General features: G+C 38.5%; 1 protein-coding gene across 2 annotated transcripts in view; it reads right to left on the bottom strand.

Moving 5' to 3' along the window:
- Positions 1-21,288, bottom strand: part of dpf3 (double PHD fingers 3) — a 42,953-nt gene extending 21,665 nt beyond the window's left edge. For both annotated transcript variants that reach the window (XR_011979999.1, XM_072685358.1), the window contains exons 1-3: positions 21,237-21,288; positions 5,800-5,960; positions 2,552-2,659 (exon numbers count right to left, since the gene is read on the bottom strand). Coding sequence is in view for 1 of the 2 variants with exons in the window: in XM_072685358.1 (XP_072541459.1) it covers positions 2,552-2,659; positions 5,800-5,960; positions 21,237-21,268 (301 nt within the window). In the remaining variant the exon portion in view is untranslated. The remainder of the gene's footprint in view (positions 1-2,551; positions 2,660-5,799; positions 5,961-21,236) is intronic.
- Positions 21,289-21,733: the final 445 nt, after the last annotated feature.

Here is a 21,733-nt window from a genome sequence, read left to right as displayed (position 1 = left end):
CTGTAAAACTCTGACTTTATCCAAAGAGAGAGAGAGAGAAGTTTCATTAGGTTGCTAACTGTTATCAAACACATACCTCACATTCCTCAGCTCCTGGTCCATGATGGACTCTTTCTCCGCTGGACAGTGAAACAGTCGTGTGGACTAAGGTGGAAGTGTGTGTGTGGTCGGTCGCAGCCTTAAAGATGGTTAAAGATCTACCACATCTGAATAGCCTATGCAGGTGTGTTTACATTTAGCCCTAGTGTTACTGCCAACCACAGCTTGAGGCTTTATGCATGTTTGTGGGAGTTGAGTTAAGAGAGTTTTGACTCTGTTGAGGTTTCATTCTGTTGCTGCAGTCTGAAGAAGGACAGGTGAGACCCATTTTAAATGGCTGAAAGTTTTGAGGCCTGGCTGGCCTACAACTTTGAAGTTCCTCTTGTTTGTTCCTCAGGAAATCTAGAGAGGAACCGGATGTTTGGATGTCAGTTAGCAAATGTGGCATTCCTGTTATTCAAATTCTGAATATTCGAAATAAATATAGATAAATATATAAAGACACGTTGAACAATACTATGAGTGGCTCATGTTTTCTGGGGTTCTGAAAGATTCACTGATTGCTGGACTGTGCTTAAGCTCACTGAGAAGCTGCAAAACAGTAGATTCAAAATAATCCTGAAAGGCTCAGTATGGAATATCAATCTGAAACTGATGTGAGTTGATCTGTTTCATCACCAAAAAGGTGATGAAACAATTTTGCAGCAGAAGGAAAAAAAACTTTCCTAACTTTCAATGTAAGTAAATGCAAAAAGATTTTATTTTACTTAAGTACTTTTGGAGCATTTCTAGCAGTCTGTTCATCATATGTTAAGAAAAACTGTGTGACCGACTGTATTTGTAGACTGTGGAAAAATGAAAAGTTTGGTTCCTTGTTTACAACTCAAATACAGTTTTAGGGCACCTTTACTTTTTTTACTTGCCTGTTTTTTTGCTAAATGTGAACTTAGAGTTCACAGAGTGTAGCTACTTCAACGTAAAACACACACACACACACACATCTGTTTTGCATAAGTTATTGTTCAGTTTTCAACTTTAACCCTTAGTTTAGAGTTTAATCAAATATTTGATTTATCATACAAATATTTATATGTAATAACCTAATTGATTGTATAGTTTGTAACATAATATATAATATTAATTTAAATTTGATGTACAATCTGCGTGAACAGGTTTAGGTTAGATCAGCACTTTTGACTAACGTTCATTTTGGTGTCAAAAACAAAACAAAAGAAACAAAAAATGACATTTTGTCAGTTGGTTTTAACTATAAAATATATCTTCATGTAATAAAATGTTCTTCTAAAAACATAATTGTATATAATAATAAATAAATGCAAATGTGACTAAATGTGATAAAATATGATAAAATATGATAAAATAATTAGCCATTATTCTATTACTTGATCAAATATTCTACTATTCCAGAAAGAAGGTTTAGAATCTGCATGCAACAGAATTTCTTTCTTTGCTTGTTTCAATGAGAAATGTTTAAACAAAATAGAAGAGGTGTTTTTTAAGAAGCAGGGTATACACTATTAGACATCTATGAGGCTTATTAAGGCGTACATGTAAAACAGGAAACCTACTTTCTAAAGTTCAAGAAGGTCATCTTTTAAGAGGACCAGTAACACAGATGGTCTCTGTAGAAAAGGAGTAACATGAACTGAGTTTACTTTATGCTAAATTCTTACACTAAATGCTCAACATCTGTTTGCCACTGCATTTCAAAGTAGCATTTTTTTCCTACAGGGTGGCTTGTTTATAGTGACAGCGCCGAACATACTGTCGGCTGAAAATGTAAGATACATTAAGCTGATTTCAAAGTTTAGAGAAGCACAGTAACTCCTATTCCAGCCAACATGCAGTTTCAACAGGGCAGCAATGTTTACACACTCTAGCTCTGGTATTCTCATAGGTCTTATATAAGTCTTGTAGATGAATGTGATTGTGCTGAAGACTCTCCGTCTGCGATGTCTCATTCCTTGCTTGTGCACGGCATTTGGAATAGCTAGTTGCACAGAGAAAGGAGGCTTTCTAGGCGGCAGTATTAGATTGCTGGAAACAATGCATTGGGCTTCCTTTAGAAACACACTGGCATTTATTCCCTCTTATCAAGTTCCTCAAGCTCCGTCAACCCTGCCCTCAACACCAACAACCACCAACACCAACTCAGCCTTACTGACATTCTAATGCTGCATGGCCAAATGATTTAAGGGGCCCAGTCAGGGCACAGAGAAAGAAAAAGAGAGAGGGAGAGAGAAGGAGAGAGAGAGAGAGAGAGAGAGAGAGAGAGAGAGAGAGAAAGAAAAGGGTAATGAGAGCCAGATGAGGCCAATGCTACAGTCTCTGAATGACCATGGAGAAAAGGAAAGAGAGAGAAAGAGAGAGAGAGAGTGAAAGAGAGAGAGACAGAGAAGGAGGAAATATGAAGCCAAGGTGTATAGCGTGGGTGGCTTGTGTGTGTGTGTCTGTGTGAGAAAGACACGGGAACCTTCTGTTATGCTCATACCAAGCCTGAGTTCACATAGTCGAAGCTGAGGGTCGATGGGGGTATGCAGTCGCCTCTTCTTTCTCCAACAGCGGGCAGGATAAGTGTACATCTGACCCGCAGCCAATCCTGCAGTGGCACACAAGAGTGAAAAAACTGTTTACACACACTTACACCAACTTCTTTTAATCAATTACAATTAAGGTTGTTGTATCAATATAATATTACAGTGTCTTTAAGACATGTAAGATGTATGTATCTCTTCTGATTGCCCTGTATTTTGCTTCATTCAACAAAAAAAAAAGTCTGGGCTCTAACTGAGTGAGTGGGTGGGGCTAAAGTGCTGTACATCAATAGGGTGTTTTTAAATTAATTTTTACAAAAACAATTCACTCAAAATAAGCGGTTTCAGTTTAGTTTCCATGTCTGGACTCTGTGGACTAGATTGGGAACAGTGAACATTTAAACAGTGTATACACTTCTGCAACACATTCTTATTGTGAGGAAAAATGTATATAAAATAACTGTGCAAATTTACCATTACTGGTAACTGTCATGACAGATGCTACAGTGTTTGATGTCACATGCATAAAGACGTTTAATTACAGCATCTGTCAGTTACCGGTAATGTTCAATGACACAGCTTCATTAATGGACATAATCTGTCTGAGAACTCATGACAGTATATGACATCAATCATGACATATTTATGGCATTGTTATGTCAATGTTATGTGGCAGGGTTGCCATTATTTATATATAAAATAATAAATAATTACAATTATTGTCATGTCTCATTGATCTATGTCTTGGCAAGGTACAACTAGTCGATGTTTTTGGTTCACTACATTAAATATGTGAATTATAGTTTTATCTTTCTTACAAAACCAATATACATATTTACCTTTAAGTCATTTAGCAGACGCTCTTATCCAGAGCGACTTACAAAAGTGCTTCACTGTTTACTCAGAAAATACGCTTAGCTTGTTTGTGTAGGCTAGGATGCAAAAAATCTACTATCTACTACTAAACACAAAAAGCCAATATGGAGACCATAATAATCAGCACTGCACTTCACACAAGTACTCTCAGAAGAGGTGGGTTTTCAGTCAGCATTCGGACACCCAGGGGAAGTTTGTTCCCCACAAGCAGATCGTGGTATAAGTTCTTGGTATATAAGTATTGGTCATCATTATTCATCCAGAACTTCTAGCACAATAAACAACATTTAGGACACTTTTTACAAAATATTGCTTATAGCTAGGCCATAGATTGAAATTTCATACTGAACATGGACACTAAACAGAACACGACACATAGTTTCAAAGGATAGGCATGTCAGGAATTGATATTTCTTGAAGGCTTTTTTTCAAACAAAGTCTGAGACTGTTTCTTTTGCATTGTACCTCAGTTTCCTTTATCATTAAGCCACTGCACACCAGACATGCAGTGTTTCTTTCTATTACTGCATGCCAGACCACAGAAAGCCATATGGGCTTAGATGTGGCTTGTCTTTAAGTCTTTAAGCTAAACAAACTGGTCTGTTGCCTCAGCAAACCTACTGTAGCTAGCCCAGTCTAACTGTAACTTACTTCACTTTGCACCTTTTAGCTCAACTAACTTTGTGAAGAGTTAGTTAACTGATCCCTAAAATGATCAATCCTGAGGTGCTTTCATGACTATTGGGTCATTAACAAGTCTGACTCATTCTTAAAACCTTGCTCTACATCTAGATTTCCTCACTTCCACATTTTTAACCTTAGACCGGCAATGTCCGTTTTAAAAAACTGACAGTTACACCGGCGGTTCTTACCTATGTAACTCACATAAGAGCTTTATAATTGTAGCATTTATTGAATAATATGACTGAAGTTAAAGAGGTTTATAGACTGACTTCAGTAGATGGAAGTGGAGAGAGCGAGGGAGAGAGAGGGAGAGGACAGATAAGCCCTAAATACCCTAAATAAAAACATGTAATAAACACTGGTTTACCACAAAGTACAGGGTGTGTCTGAGAGGCCTTAGCATGCAAGATGTTGATTCTATTTGTGTCCAGCTCTCAGCATCATACCGTTCCTTTTGGCAGGGAACGCTGCTGTCTCGATATCAACAACGGCTCTGGTCAGGTCAGAAGGAAGACAACGCTGTGTCATGATTGCTTTACACAAAGGCCCTTTAGTTCATAACAAACTTAAGCGTATGCTACAGAATAGGATACAGCCCTGTAGCTTATCTGTCACAACCAGTTAGTCTAAATGGCCTAAACACAAGGGAGCAGTGCTCACCAGTACAGTGTTTATACTGTACGAGTGTTATTATAATATTTAGTAGGCATTAAGGACATCCACAGGCAAACATGCCCGCTTCCTGTGTCTGTTTGCAATGGTATAAAAGAAATACCAACTGAATCAGATGTGAAACTCTTAGGTTCCAGATCTTATTTATACTCTACAGGAAAACTGAGAGGGGTGTGAGTAGCTAAGCTCTCTTTATCCAAATACTTGTGGTAGGATCAAACGTCGTGGAATACATGTGATATCCACTGATGGCTGACCATTTTCAGCATTTTGCTGAAGGGCAACTGACGCTTCTTGGTATAAGCCTTTATAAATGTTTATGTAGGTTTCTGTCAGTTGTTATGAAAGTCTTATGTAGGTGTCATTTAGTCTTATGAATGTTGGCTTTCAGTGAAGTGTTGGCTGCTTTATTTTTCGGAATAATATTTGCTGTCCATACTCCTTCACAATCATATTCTCTTTGAAATAGCCATTATTATTTTTTTTTTATTTAACTACAGTTTAGTTTTAGTCCATTTTAGTGCATTAATAATTAATAATTACAAAAAGAAAATTTTTGTTACAGTGCTAAGCTAGGCTATGCTATGCTACCACATGCCAATACACTGGCAAAGCGTACTAGAGGCTAATGATGCAAATTTAGTGCACAGTAGCATTAGCCAACATGTAGCAATATTCATATTTTGATGCCTTAACAACCTCTTCATTCAGAGGATCTAGTGATAATTATAAATATTATAATATCCATAGGACAGCATTTTTCTAAAATTAATTTTTCCTGTTCAGAAAGTCCTTTTAGACCTGCATTTCCAAATATGGTCATAACTGTATGGTGCCCATAAACAGGGTTTATTAGTGTTAACTTAATGTACACACATATGACCATGAATGGAACTCTTTAACTGAAGTAAACTCACTGTAATAAATTGATATTTTTTTCATAGTTTATTGCTTTGATTTATGGTTTTTGTACCTGGCCCCCTGTGCCGTTTCTCCATCCAGATATAGCAGTTGTTCTGTGCCACACCGGTCTGCGAGTCCAGGAATGGCATGCGGATGCTGCGTTCTGCACACAGACGGGCATTATAGCTGCGGCAGTGCTCAATGGCCTCCTTATAGAACTGGTCGCCAAGGCTGGGGGGAGATAATCAGAGAGGGGCAGAAGCATGAAGCTCAGTACAGTTTTTCAATATGAAGCTCGGGGTAGCACAGTTTCAAGACCAAAAGCAGCACAGCACCCTTTGATTATCTATTTATTAGTGTCCCAGGCTGGTTTTAGTCTTTAAAGGATGGTTCAATAAATAAATAAATACCTAGCATATATATATATGTATATATATATATATATGTAATGTGATTATAAAATACAGTAAAAAAATGAAATGAAGAAACAGAACTTGATGTATTGACAATGGAGCATTTGTGTATTCACATGTTCCTGAATCATTATAAATGAGAATCCAATAAAAGCGAATCTTAGTGAAATTTCTTATTGCACCGAATAATTTTCTAAAGATTCAGCACTGAATCTAATCAAAGAGAGGTCAGAGATTTTCAATCACCACAAATCGTTTGGATTTTCTCGTGGAGGATATATGCTGTGACTTGCTGTACAGGGTGTTTTTCCAGCAGTACTTACTTCTGATGGCTATTGTGATTAAAATAGCTTGTGGGTGCTTCACTGCTTTCTTTACTTAGCCACTCCATAGGCCAGGGTGATCATTTTGTCATTATACATGTTTACATTCTAGCCAATAATGTAAGCCTTGTGTCTTCTCAAACACAGCATAACATATGCTGGAAAAGCAGATTGCTCCTGTACCTCCCCATAGCCTAGAAGACTAATACCCCCATCCTCTTTAAAATAAAGGTTGCTAAATGGTTCTAGGAATAAACTCTTTAATATAGTATAATATATAGTTATAACTATTTACCATTGTGTGAGGGTCCCTCAAACACAAATAACATTTTCTTGACAAATCGTCCACTGAAATATTACTTAGGAAACTAAAAGTAGATCTATGGCAGATGTATTCTATCCCATTCCCGGAAGGCCAGAATCCAGCAGAGTCTGGTGCTTTCCCACCCCTATTAAACCTAGCAATTAACAGATTGAAGGTTAAAGCAGGTGTGTTTGAACAGGGAAATCACCAAACTGTGTTGGACAGCAGCCCTTCGCTTAAGATCCGCTTTTAGACACCAGTGTGTGATCAAAGTCTAGATACTGAGAGAAGATACACTCTCACAAGCTTCCACTATACTGTCATGTTGTGATCCCATGCCATATTTGATAGTACAGTTGTTTGAGTGTGATATTGCTTTGAGCACCTTCACAGCTCACGGTACAGTTTGCAGTGCTATCTGTTCATACTCAACATGCTGTCTTGTCTAGGGTACCAAGGGGTCTACCAGCCAGCCTGACTAGAAACATCTTGATCAGTGGAGCACTGTCCTGGTCCTGAAGATCTCGAAGCCTGCAGATATAACACACCTGACCCTAATAAGGACGTTCAGGCACTTCTGAAAATAAGACTCTCTTCGGTGGTAGATCTCCAGGACCAGGACTGGGACTGGGACTGTAAACTCAAAGCTGAAAGAGAATCTCCTGTGCTGGGCATGAGCCAGCCTGCTCTGGCCTTTTTCTCTCAGTCTGCGTCCTGTCTCGATTAGATCAGCCTTGTTCAGGGTTAGAGGATGCACAGTTATGTGAGGAATGTTGGGCTGGACAAAGAGGAATACTCCGACTCTGCAGTGGGACACAAAGGGCCTCAGTGTTCACAGAGAGAGAGAGAGAATGAGAGAGAGCGAGAGACTGAAAGTAAACAGGTAGGTAGAAGAGAGTGCAGTCTCGAGCACGAAAGTCAGTAGGTACAGTAAAGACAGTTAACAAAACAGATGCATTTCTGTAGAATTGACCGAATGGACAGTACTTCCCAAATCTATGGTTACAGTCAAAACACATTTTCCATTTGCATATCTGATCATTAATCACAGCGCAAAAGCCAAAATGAAAGATTTCCTGTTTAACATGTGTATATCTTCGCCTCCCTCTGGTGTACCTCCCTACATGACTACATTTCCTGTGTGCATTATTTCATTGCCTCAAATGAAACGCTGGTGTTCTCTGCTGGAGACCGAAAGATCAGGTCAGCCGTCATTGACACATTTAGTGTTGTTCTAGGACCACTTTCCTTTTTCCCCAACCAAAACTATAGGGTTTAGGAGATGATATTAGCAACAGATAGATAACAGATATTAACACAGTCTCCATGATAAAAATTTGACTCTGTGATCACTTCCCCCAAAGACTTCTCCCCTCTCACACTACACTTGAACTCACTTCTTACTCAATGTCTTTATGTAAACAGTAATGTAAATATTGCACAGATTATATATTAAACTTGTACATTTTAAACAGTGCTACGATACTAGGTATAGTGTAAGTTAATGATGTGTATAAATTCTGTATTTTTATTTTGTATATACTTGAGGTTTTACTTCTATTAAGGACTGCCACAACTGCTCAGCCTCCACAATCAGCATCACCTCTTTTCCTGGTTCGTTATTCAGTCTGGCACTGCAGCTTCTTAAAGGAATGGTCATTTTGTGTTGGCTATATATAGCTAACAAGCAATTGCTTACACAACTATTCTAAAGATAAGAATCACATTCAACTGGAATCAATGTTTGGAATGCAGCGTTTTCAATTACAGCAATCAGTCATATCATCAAAATATTGTGTAGGCCCCACAGTTCAAACCTATTGAGACATAGCTAGCATTAACCTTTTTAGCAATTCATGCTACATAAGCCCTTCAGAGGAATTGGACTAGATCAGGTTAGCCTTTGCTCCCTATGTGTATCAATGAGCCCATGACCGTGGTGCAGACCATGGTTTCCTTCCTTGGAGCACTTTTTTTGTTAAAAATTTAATTGTCATGATCACAAGATTACAGACATTGTTTTACAGGTCAAGACAATGAGTCATCTTAAAACTAATGTCTCACAATGTCTGAAAAATTGGACAAATCATCCGGATATTTTGACCACCTACCTAAAAGTGGGAATAACTACCCAAAAGGTGGTAGCATCTGAGTAACTGCAAACTTCATGGGCTGTTCTAGAGCCACCGTAGGCAAGGTGTATCGAGAATGCACTCTTGGCACATTGAGTGCCTCCTAACGGCGTAATCGTGGTGCCGCACGGGCCATTGATGCCTCTATAACGAACACCTTCTGTCACTTAACACAGACCATGCCAACGCCTCGCTAGTGCCAAGGGTGGCTATTCCCACTATTAGGTAGGTGGTCATATTGAGAATTTCCCCACTGTGGGACTAATAAAGGATTATCTTATCTTATCTTATCTTATCTTATCTTATCTTATCTTATCTCTTTCTGATAGGGCTGTGTACAACTCCAGTGTATTATTTACTACACTGACTTTTACACTGTTTTTCTATGGTAGGTGCTTGTTTGTACTAAGCAAGTCTTCTTAAAATTACTGCAAACTCAGTGCAGATGGAAGCAAATGTGATGATGAGTGTGATGATGAGGACTGCTAGTTACATTTGTTCCAAAACAACACTAAAGAGTGCCAAAACTGCAGACACCAAAACTCGGAAATAGATTTTTTTAAACCAAACTATCACTATAGTTGGATGTCTGGAGCTTTTTTAGCAGTTGCTACTTAGGAGTAAACCTGTGTATGAAACTGAGATAAAGAAGAAGTAGAAATATGAAGTCATGTGTCACCGGGTGTCCCAGCAGTGTGTGAGATTTTAAAGACCCGGCAGAGGGGCTCTGTTTACACTGCTGTCATCCTAACAGCTACAGAAAGCTTCTACAAGAGGGCAATGTTTAGTGTCTGCTGTTCCAGTGTGAGGCGGCCGTTACTGACCCAAAGTGCGGTTCAGCTGTTCAGTGCTGAGGCCTCTTCTGCTCAGACGAGGAAAAGCCTTTTCATATTCAAATAGCCCTCTTGGGTGGATTTTAAGGGTCTCTCTTTGGACAAGTGTCGCTGAATAATCATTGGCTTAGGGGAGGTGTGTCTTAAAGTACTGTTGTTCCCTTTGCCATCCATATGCATAGAGCTCTGATAATCAGTGCTGAATTTAAATTGAACATGGGCTCTGCGCCCCCGCCATTGGAATATGAATATGGTTTCATCTCGTACACACATACAGCGTTTGGACTGAAAATCTCTAAGGGAAGGGAGGAACAAAGCGTTCTTATGCAATGTCGTCAAGCAGAAGTGTTCTTCCACTCACTTTCTCCTTCTCTTCAGGGAGGTATTGTATAACAGATACTCATTCCTCTCCAAACCATTGACTTACCAGCAAACACTCTACCAAGTGGTCTCAACACACCTTTATCTTGGTCTTTGCTTCACAACAGTCATCCATCTATTTATCTGTCTGCCTGTCTGTCTATCTATCTATATATCCATCAATCTATTTATCTGTCTGCCTGTCTGTCTGTCTATCTATCTATATGTCTGTATGTCTATATATATATATATATATATATATATATATATATATATATATATATATATATATATTTATCTATATGTCTGTATGTCTATCTATATATATATAAATATATAAATATATATATATATATATATATCCATCTATCTATTTATCTGTCTGTCTGTCTATCTATCCATATGTCTTTCTATCTATATTTGAATAATATGGCATTCAGTTTGGTCTCTCAGTGTATATCTAGACACTTTGAGTTATTCTTAACAGTTTTATTTTGGATTTATTTTTCTAATTAACATGAGTGTGAATGAGTGGGACTCATGGAAACTAAAACAAAACCCTTACTTCAAACTGTTCACTGTTTCTTCTTATCCTCATCCAACTAACCTGAAATTTCCATTTCTCTTGCAACCTGATCTCTCTCTTCATCATTCCTCAGTGTTGGGCTCTTTAAAACACACCCTTTGTCTGCACAGCAACCAGACATTCAATTTAGACACAACCCTGTGCTCGTTCGTTCATGGAGGATATTAAACCAGGACTGCACAGCGAGTTGTTTGTTTATTGTTCACAACACTGGCCTCTGCAATACTGAGACTGCAGAAGTCTGAAACATGCAAATGAGCCCTGTAAAAAAAATATTGGATATATATTGTAGGCTGTGAGCAATTTTGTGGATGTCTGAATGCATCAAAATATTCATGTGAGCCAAGAAATCTAAGTAGTAACTCTGGTAAATAATGCAGGACAGTCTTTAACTAGTCACCACTGTGTTTATTTACACTGCAGGTCATTTTGCAATTAGGGAGTGGTCACTGTCATGCAACAACCCTGTATCTCTAATATAATAACTTTACAGGGGAAGGAAAACAAATCTAAGCTTTTAATAGAAGTAAGTGTAAAAAAGTTCCATTGTGTTCCTTTGTGGAGCATTTCTATTGGTCAATGCATTATCACACAACTGCCCGATTCAAATTCTATGGAGGTCTTTGCATAATAACAATGATATGTATCAAAATAGTTGCAATATTACATTCTGTCAATATCACAGTACATACAAACATATTCATAATGGCATATTTTGGGCAAATAAAAACAAGAGTATCACATAATTATTATTACTCACATTATTAATGGCTTTAATTCCTGTTCTTTAATTGCCTATTATGCTTTGGCAGTGTGCTAAATACAGTTAAATCATTTAAGCTATCTTTAGTTGTACTGAACTAGAGAGAGAGAGAGAGAGAGAGAGAGAGAGAGAGAGAGAGAGAGAGCAGTCCAAGTGCTTCCTGTGAGTTTGAGATTGAGAAAAGGAGACTACAGTGCTCAAGCTTCATTACATACTCATTAATCCAATTGACAATTAATAGATTTGTGCTGCTGCCGAGTCATTAGAACAGTGAGCAGCTCTTTAGAATGGAATGGCTGCTTAATGTGTGACAAGTGATTCTGATGGAATTGCTGATTAAAATAACGTCGTCTGATGAATGTGTGCTGCGCCTATACAGTTCTCCAGCACATCCGGACATTTAATATAAGATCTGATAGCGGCCTCTAATTAAGGATATGTTCATTGTGTAATAGGAAATGTATTCATGCAGTAGTGAGACCATCGGTGTTCTTCTGCAAAGCACTCGAAAACGCATTAAACCTCCAACAGAGGCGCAGGACAGCATCAATCCTGCCGTAATATTTTTTATCTATTTAACAGTTCATCTCACTCTGGTTCATTTCTGCATATTTTTGGTCGGGTGGTGGCCTGCAGAAATGATTAAATCAATGCTATTATCTTAATAGTAAGCTAAATATGTCAGGTCTTGACATTTGCAGTCAATGCAAGGAACACACTTATCTTATAAAGATAATCTATTTAATAATCAAGAAGATCAGAACACAAGATTATTTCTTTCTATTGCCATTTTAGGTAACTTCATTTTCTATGTTTTTCATGCGGACACGACATCACAGCATCAGCTTGTGGTTTTAATCAACTCAAACACTGTGTATACTTTGAAAGAAACAATGCAAAGTCAAATCAAGCATTATTTTGCATTGGTTCAAATCTAAAAAATCCAATGTTTTGTTCTGCTTTTGCAGTGAATTTCCACAGGCTCAGTAATAAAGGAATCTCTCTTATTTTTGTCATTCTTTGTTTTCCAAAAGCATTTCCTAAAACCTTTAGGCACCGTGTTAGTGCATTTGCAATACACTGTCACTGTCTTTCTACTTCATGCTCAGTCGTTCGTGCTCTACATGTGCTCCTAATGTTCTTCTCAAGGCATTTGCCATCATATTTCATGACATATATTTGCTTCTTTCTGTGCTGGCATGCTCATGCTGTCAACTTGTTTTGGTTTCTCCTGTGTGGACAAAGAGATTTCTGAACATGACATTGATGTGGAAGGGGAATATCAGTTTACATGTGTGTGAAGGCTTCTAAGTAAGCTTAATGACCTACTTAGAAGCACATTAAACCCCTTAAGCAATGTTGACATTAATACTGGTTATAAGTGTTGTATCAAGGTGCTTGATACCACACAATTACTATGTAATTCAATGAAAAACACTCAGCTCTATCTGAACTATAGGGACTAGCCTGAAAAAAATAGTTAAAATGCAGCACAACTGAAATTGTAACTTCTCGGGGGCGCAAAAGCCAGGTTTGGTGCTAGGGTGTGACTAATACCATAAATGGTCACTGTTGGACAAATTACTTGCTTTAAAAAAGTGCAAAAATGTTTGTAAAATAAAAGACACTGTTTAATTCAAATTTAATCCATTCTTCTCTGATAAGAACAAGATTTCTCAGTGCTGGAACATCACACTGAATACTCTCACTACCAGTTAAGATGGCCTAACTAAGATGCTTAGAGGCTTTTGGGAAACTGGGCCTGTACCAAGCTCTGGATGAAGTCATGCAGTCACGCAAGAACGTATAAGTGCACAGAAATGTCCCGCAACACTGGGCGGACTGGGAAACAGATTGAACATGTTGTTGTTAATTTCACTAGCTCATGTTAGATAGATGTTGACTAGATGTAACCACTAGGGGTGCAACAACGACCACATAATTTGGCAACTAATTGAATAATCAATTCGTAGGTGATTTCACATGTGTTTCTTGCACTGGCTAGGAGCCATCCGGGATGCACATGAACCACAGATTGTACGTCAAAGTTTAACCATAGCAGTGTAGAGGACAGCTTTACTGAGGTTGTGATATTGTTATAGTAAGAATTGCCTCAATCTGGACGCACAGCTGCAGTGAGAATATACAGACTGAGCAGTTGTCTGTCACGGCAAAGGAGCATGTGGGGGGGGGGGGGGGGGATGCTACGCTTTGTAAACACTGAGCCATGAGAACCATAAGACAACATGGTCACACCTCTACAGGGACATCACTCTGGTGTGTTAGTAGAGAGCAGAGTTTTATTAGTGTGAGGCGTGGGAGCCTCATATGGACATGGGCTGAGTGTAAAAAAGAGAACTCTTCAAGTAACTCAAACCTCAGAACGGTGGACTCTATTATTAACTTTTACTGCGTAGCGGAATAAAAGGCAAAAAATCAAGCATGAGGAAGAGGCAATCACTTCATTCGACTGCTATGTCACAAACAGACTATGTCAAAATAAAAGTCACTAATACTTCCAAATAAATGTAGCTATAACAAAATACTCTCAAACTGAAATCTAAAATTACTGTCCACATTTGTCTCCCTTTTTTTGCTGATCTGAAACTGAATTAGATTTGTTATATTTTATTGCTGCTGCTTTACACATTCTTGGTTTGGCAATTTATGTTTCAATCGATAAATTATTTAACTATCAAAATAGTCCATTATTGCAGCCCTAGTAACTTCTCTAGCTGTAGTAAGCTAGATGTTAACCCCTCTAGCTGATGTTAGCTAGATTCTAACTGTTACTCTAGCTGATGTAAGCTAGATGTTAACCACTCTAGCTGTAGATAGCTAAATGTTAACTACTCTAGTTGATTCAAGCTAGGTTCAAAAATAGAAAAAATAAATTTCTCTGACAAACATATGTAGCTAGACCATGGCCGCTAACATTCTTTAAATGGTTGTTTGGGGAAGTTTAGATCACATTCAGTCTGTGACACTCTAACCAGCCTACACCAGATCATGCCCCTTTTTGGGACATAATCCGCACTGTACGGGGGGAAACCCCACTGCTTTAAATAAAAGAGAAGCACCCATGAGCGAGGGGGCAAGACTCAGGATAAGCAAGAGCGTGGAGGTTCAGGAGCTGCTGGAAAGCTCTTTTTTTCATAAGCTTGTCAAAAGGTCAGAGGTCATGTTCACCCCAGGCTCTGCCACACTCCGCTTTTCAGCAGGCGGAACAGGATAGAAGGGGGGGGGGCGGTTCGATTGAGAGGTTATACTTTTTTTAGTTTGTTTTGTTTCATTTTGCCTTTTTGGTTTTTAAGCCCCGGAGCGGATCTGGAAGCTCAGAGTAAAGTTATTACTGCAGGGCCTATGTGAGCTCAGTACAGTAAAAAATGATAAAAACCATGTGTGTGTGTGTGTGTGTGTGTGTGTGTTTGTGTTTCACTCAGTCTTACTCTCACACACAGAAAGCAAATGTGCAGGCTCCAAGTGCGGCACAGGAAAAGGGGGTATAGCGGTGTGTTCATTACATTGGCACAAGCCCCAGTTATTCTTTCTGCCTGTACACACACAAAGGATTTCAGGCTCCTCTGTGTTTTTAGTTCACTGCTGATGTAAGGACCAAAATTCATCCAGACAGACAATTCCCCCTATCAAGCCACTCACACGCAACGTGGGGGGAGGGGTAGAGACTCCAACAAAACAGGCAACAGCCCCCAAACCTAACCCCAATACGTCCCCCCTCCTGCTGCCCCTTCAAACTATGCAGAACAAAATATACCCACCTGACTCCATTCTCCCCCTATGGCCACTTATTGGCATGACAAATATGGCACACATTGGCATGACAAATATGTCCTGTTTCCAAAACAATGGTGACTTTATTTAAGAGGGAACAAAACATTATTAACTTTAATGAGATTTTATTCCAAAGTTATTTTCTACCTTCTGTTGGTCCATTCATGTTGATTCATGTTAAATATGGTTTCAAACATGGATTTGACAGCAATGTTATGGATTTGTTGGGATGTCCACAAATACTAGAGCACTCTTTAATCCATTGAAGGTGCCAAGGTGTATTCGAATACTGAATTCAGCTATTGGTTATTCCTCATGAAAGACAAATGTAGAAAATATTCTGAACAAATATTATTTAAATATCATGTATAATTTTCTACTCTGTGGGTAGGGTAAAAGGTGACTTAACATGGGCATGTTTCAAGGATGTAAAGGTTGAGATAGAACAGATGTAACTATTCTAGCTATTATATATGTTAATTAGATACACTATAAGTATTAAGACACCTGCTCATTTGTTGTTTCCTCCGAAATCAAGGGTATTAAAAAAGGGCTTATTCAGCTTGTGTTTCAGTAACTGTCTTTACTGTCCTGGAAAGGCTTTTGGAGTGTTGCTGTGAGAAGCTGATTGGGATGATCACCCCACTGCATTCTCAACTCCCCACCTCATCCCAAAAGTTCTGGATGGAGCACCATCATTCCAGAGAACACAGTTCCACTGCTCCACAGCTCAATGCGGGGGCATTCATTAGAAGGGGTGTCTTCAAACATACACTATGGACATATAGGATATTAAATACTCAGGTACTCTAGACATTTAATAGTTAGCTAGATGTTAACTATTCTAGCTGATGTTAACTAGATGTTAAATGTTAAATGTTAAGTCAGAGCTCCGGGCTATTGATGACAGGGTTGTGGGATTGATACCCAGGTGCAGCAAGCTGTCATTGTTGGGCCCTTGAGCAAGGCCCTTCACCCTCTCTGCCCCCCCAGGCATTGGAGTTGGCTGGGGTGTGCGTGCTCACTGCTCCTAGTTCACTAGTGTGTGTTCATTACCACAGATGGGTGAAATGCAGAGGACACATTTTGCTGTACATAGTGCAGTGACAGGCACCTTTAAACCTTTAACTATTCTAGCTATTGTAGCTAGATATTCTCTACTCTAGCTGATGTTAGTGAGATATTCTCTACTCTAGCTGATGTTAGTGAGATGTTCTCTACTCTAGCTGATGTTAGTGAGATATTCTCTACTCTAGCTGATGTTAGTGAGATGTTCTCAACTCTAGGTGATGTTAGTGAGATGTTCTCTACTACAGATGATGTTAGCGAGATGTTCTCAACTCTAGGTGATGTTAGCGAGATTTTTTCTACTGTAGATGATGTTAGTGAGATGTTCTCTACTGTAGGTGATGTTAGCGAGATGTTCTCTACTGTAGATGATGTTAGTGAGATGTTCTCTACTGTAGGTGATGTTAGCGAGATGTTCTCTACTGTAGGTGATGTTAGTGAGATGTTCTCTACTCTAGGTGATGTTAGCGAGATGTTCTCTACTGTAGATGATGTTAGTGAGATGTTCTCTACTCTAGGTGATGTTTGCGAGATGTTCTCTACTCTAGCTGATGTTAGCGAGATGTTCTCTACTGTAGATGATGTTAGTGAGATGTTCTCTACTCTAGGTGATGTTTGCGAGATGTTCTCTACTCTAGCTGATGTTAGCGAGATGTTCTCCACTGTAGATGATGTTAGTGAGATGTTCTCAACTCTAGGTGATGTTAGTGAGATGTTCTCTACTGTAGATGATGTTAGCGAGATGTTCTCTACTCTAGGTGATGTTAGCTTGGTTCAGAAACAGCAGAAACTAACAAACACATACACTGAAGAATAACTACCTTGTGTAGAGGACAAAAAGTTCTCATCTGAATCCAACACTGTACTGGTCAGCTGTAGAGGTAGCTGTTTAAGTCATTTGATGTGAAAACTGACATGAATACCTTTTGAAACGTATCCTTCTGTGTGCTGCTAAATTACTGTGATACTACATTTACCTTGTAACATTCTCAAATAAGCCTACTGTCCCATGTAATTTCAGCCGAATTCCTTTTTTATTTTCACAGTTAATCGGTTACCCATTACTTAAAGCAACATTATTTCCTGCAGTCTGAAGCGTAATTCACATTTTGAGTCATCCTTATAGGATACATTCTATAAAGCATTCATTATGGCAAGCTAAACTGAAAGTGAAAGACCCATGTGGACCGACTAACTAGAGTAATACTACAGGATTTTACACCAATAAGACTCCAGTTATGTAGCCTTATGCAGTTCTTGTGAGCGCTATCTTGTCTGCTTCACCAAAGTTACATAGTGAAGTTAGCAGCGTGCCGAGCCCTTAAGATCTTCCTGAAAGCGTGGGGTCACGATTCAGTTTGTCAGTATTATAACTACATAACTTATAGTTTTAGTTCCTTAATACTGAATACATCATAATAGTTATGTTTTCCAATAAAGCTACATCATGAGCCATTTTCCATATTCAGATTAAGGCTAAACCTGGGCTAAAACCACTGACACTGTAATTTAGCCCCAGATTAGCCTTAACCAATGTCCCTAATAGAGAGTCTGTCCCTGCTTTGCTGCAGTAACAGCCTCTACTGTTGTTAGAAGGCTTTACAATAATTGATTTGATTGAATTTGTCACAAGAACATTGTTGAGGTACTGGTGTTAGACAACTGCAGCTAATCTCAGTGGTATTGGATGGAGCTCCATCATTCCAGAGAACACAGTTCCACTACTCCGCAGCCAGATGCTGGGGTGCTCACACCCCTCAAGTTGCTGGTTGGCATTTGGCATCTTGACTATAGGCTCATGTGTAGCTGATAGCAAGCATACCATTCTGTTTGCTGTGCTTTTCTTTGGAGATTATAAACAGTAGTTGCACCTTTAAGTATCTGAGTTTACTAAATGAATACGTCCTACAGTTCAAGGGGTTAATAAGACGAATTTTGAGATGCTTCTGGAACAATGAGATTCCCATAGCGGGAAGAGCCCAACAAAGACAAATTCTTCTGGGACACTCAAACCTTTTTGTGCACTTACATTCCTCCATAATGCCATAAATGGACAATGACACCCTGCATAGAGCAATAAGAACAACGGCTGAGGACAAACGACTTAGCTTCCCAGCTCTCCCTGTTTGCCTTTTTGAGATACATGCTCTTCATGTATGGTTTGTATATATATGTATACAGTTGTGTGCTGTCTATAGGCTGTACATGAATGTATGGCATGTGTGTGAGTGTGTATGTGTAGATCAGAAAGTGTGAAAAAACATGTGCGTGTGCAGTGCTTCCCATCTGTGCTTCCCCTCCCCTATGTCTCTTTAGGAGCATGTATGTGTATTGTTTGTGTGTGTGTGTGTGTGTGTATGTAGGGTGTGTGTGTGTTTATGTACGTGCATGGGGTATGTGTAGTGTGTGTGCCCCAATTCTTTGAGCAGATGGGTCTCTCTCTCTCTCGCTCTCTCGTGGTGTGACACCTCTCTAAGGCGGTTCCTCTGAACAGATGGGCCCTGAAGGATCCTGGGTGTGTGTATGTGTGTGTAATCTGCACCATCCTGCCGTTCACAGACAGTGCCACCCCCAAAATACATCTTCCACACAATCCAAATGATAAATCCACATATGCCATTTTTGATGCATAGTTTGTGACCTTTTTGTGTATTGTGTGGAGATGCAGAATAGATGTAGCTCAGGATGATAAACGCACAGACCTTAATAAGTCATCTGTCACACAGGGGTCAGGACTTTGCCTATTTCTATTAACATCATGGTTTTGGAAGAAACAAAATGACTCAAGTATTTGTATACTGAAAGTGTTTTTGTGAAAATCATATCGTATTGAGGCAAAACCTTTGGGTTTGCAACTACTTCAGTAATGGTATAATATTTTATTATATAATAATGTATTTATAAATAATAAAGGAATAAAGGATTAAAGAAGGATTTTATATGGCTGGGGAAAACAGGGATTCCATGATTTTAAGCAGTGGTGTATATTCGAGAAATGTGCCATACATATGTATATATTTTACTTAGGCCAAAGATCTCCTAGTGAATGAATGTTGTTTTCTTGCCTTCTTAATAAATTCCTCACTTTTAAATCAGACCTAAATTAATATTAGCACAATCGAAGAATAAGAAATCTGACACTAAAAGTAGTTTAAAATACATGCATGAGCAAAATGCAGGACTTCCTTTATGAAAACACCTGAGCACCACTGTACAGAAGAGCTGTACGATATATAATTGGTTCATTCTCACCGCTGGGTTCTGCCATTCAGTTAATGCAGAAAACCACAACATGACACTTATCATTTAATCAAATCACAGCGTCTACTGTGGGCTGTGATTAGTGCTGTGTTTTCCTCTTACTTTCTAGGCAGACCAAACCAATGTTAACAAACCAACATCTGCTACATATTGTGTAAAAGCGTTTACCTCATAAATACACTTTATTCAATACTATTTTACCCATGAGGATAGTTTTTTACATTCTTTAACCCAAAAGAATGTTATATTTCAATTTTAATTAGCATGTGGTTCAATCATTTATGACTACATTCAATTATTAGAGTGTATAATATTTTCCACAGTGCCTCCACAATACACTGGATGCATTTAGCTGCCAAAGTGAGGCAATGAAATATCTGAAATCACAATGTGAACATTCAATATAATTTCACTGTTATTCAGTTTCTTCAGTGATTAACAATTATTTATTACTGCATTAAACCACTAGAGTGTGTAACTCTCCCTCAATCCTATTTTACAGTGTTTGCAAGCGGGGTATCCAGTTAAACAGTCTCAGAAATCCTCCTCGATTCCACACAATTTTTACATGGCTCCAGTTTACTCATATAACTCATAAGCAGCTGCACACTCATATGCTTTTGTTAATGCTGTTTTTTTTTAACCCATCTGCATACTTTACTCAGGATTATTGAAAGGCATATTATATGTAACATTATTTAACCCATATATAGCAGTTTTAATTGAACACCATGCAGTTCCGTGATTAAGACTTATTTATAACTACATTAGACAAATTTTTTTTTAAACTGATGGCAAACAATACATCTTTTACTCAATAATAATAATAATAATAATAATAATAATAATAATAATAATAATAACTGATATAAAAATATATAGATCGCTTGAAATGTAATTTTAAATACCTAAATAATTACAACAATGATAACCAATTTAACTTCATCAGAATATGTGAGTATGTAACTCTCCAGCAGTCCTGGTTAACAGCTTTACATTGCTCAAATAAACAAGATTGAACAAAGAATGTATTTATTCACAGAAATACTGTGAAGCTTGAAGGAGTACAGTGAAGTGGTGTGGAAGTGTATGGATGTAGGCTAAATGTACAGGCTTTCCGTCTAGAGAAAGAAATCGCACCAGACCGAAGCGCTTTACAAAAGCTTAAACAGGGCAGGAGCGATTTCAGCACATTTTAACCACCTCTCCTTATTTCCCACACCAAACAACAAAGACATTAAACTAAAAAAAACAACAACAACAACAACAAAACATCACCACTGTATTATAGTTAACTTATTCTACACCCGCTTATAGATGCAGAACAGCATCAGTGAAAGAGCACTGCAGTAAAAAAAAAAAAAAACTCATGCAAGCAAAGCTATCCTGCAAGTTACAATCCCATATCTAGCAGATCTGCAGATCACCATCCAGCACACAGCCACAGGGCTCCACACGCAAGCCCATAAACACACAAAGACTAAACTAACGCTGCACAAACTACACACGAGCGTGCAAGCTGCAGAGTCTCAAATCCAACATGCACGGAATCTGCATCCAACCGCTCCGTCCATAGCTGCTCTACAGCCCGGCTCTATACGTGCGACATACGTCCCCAGCTAGAAATCAGCCCCTTTTGAAAAGCATATAGATATTTTCTTTTATTACTTACGCTTTTAGTGGATTCTGAATGACAGTCGCCATTTTGCCACACTGTAACCCAATATTCAAAATCTCAGACTTCTTTGGGACCCTTATGAAAAAAAAACAACCAATACGGACCTCAGTGTCCAGCAGTTTGGCCAATACAATAAAGGGATTTAAGACGTGGGCGTGGCTTAGGATAGCTGTCAAAACCATAACAGAAACACACACATCTATATATTGCATATGTTTATATCCGTATATTTATATAAATACACTTAAATAGCTTGAACATCCTGGTGAATTGTGTTCGCATAAAAATCCATTAAATCTACCACAGAAATGTAGTGGAGCGTCTGCTCACTTGGCCATGGGTATGTTGGTTAGTGTATATGCTTAATGTTCATAATGTTCATCCCGCTCTTTTTGTCTCTTTTAACGAGGTTTTTATTAATTAATTCTGAAATAAACACGTTTATCTCTTGTCATTCCTCTCTGTCCACAAGGTCTACAACATATGAACGC

Source organism: Salminus brasiliensis, chromosome 1, assembly GCF_030463535.1.
Source record: "Salminus brasiliensis chromosome 1, fSalBra1.hap2, whole genome shotgun sequence".
In the NCBI taxonomy this organism is placed as follows: Eukaryota; Metazoa; Chordata; class Actinopteri; order Characiformes; family Bryconidae; genus Salminus; species Salminus brasiliensis.
The sequence above is the reverse complement of the archived record's forward strand: the minus strand, read 5'-3'. Positions and strand labels throughout refer to the sequence as shown.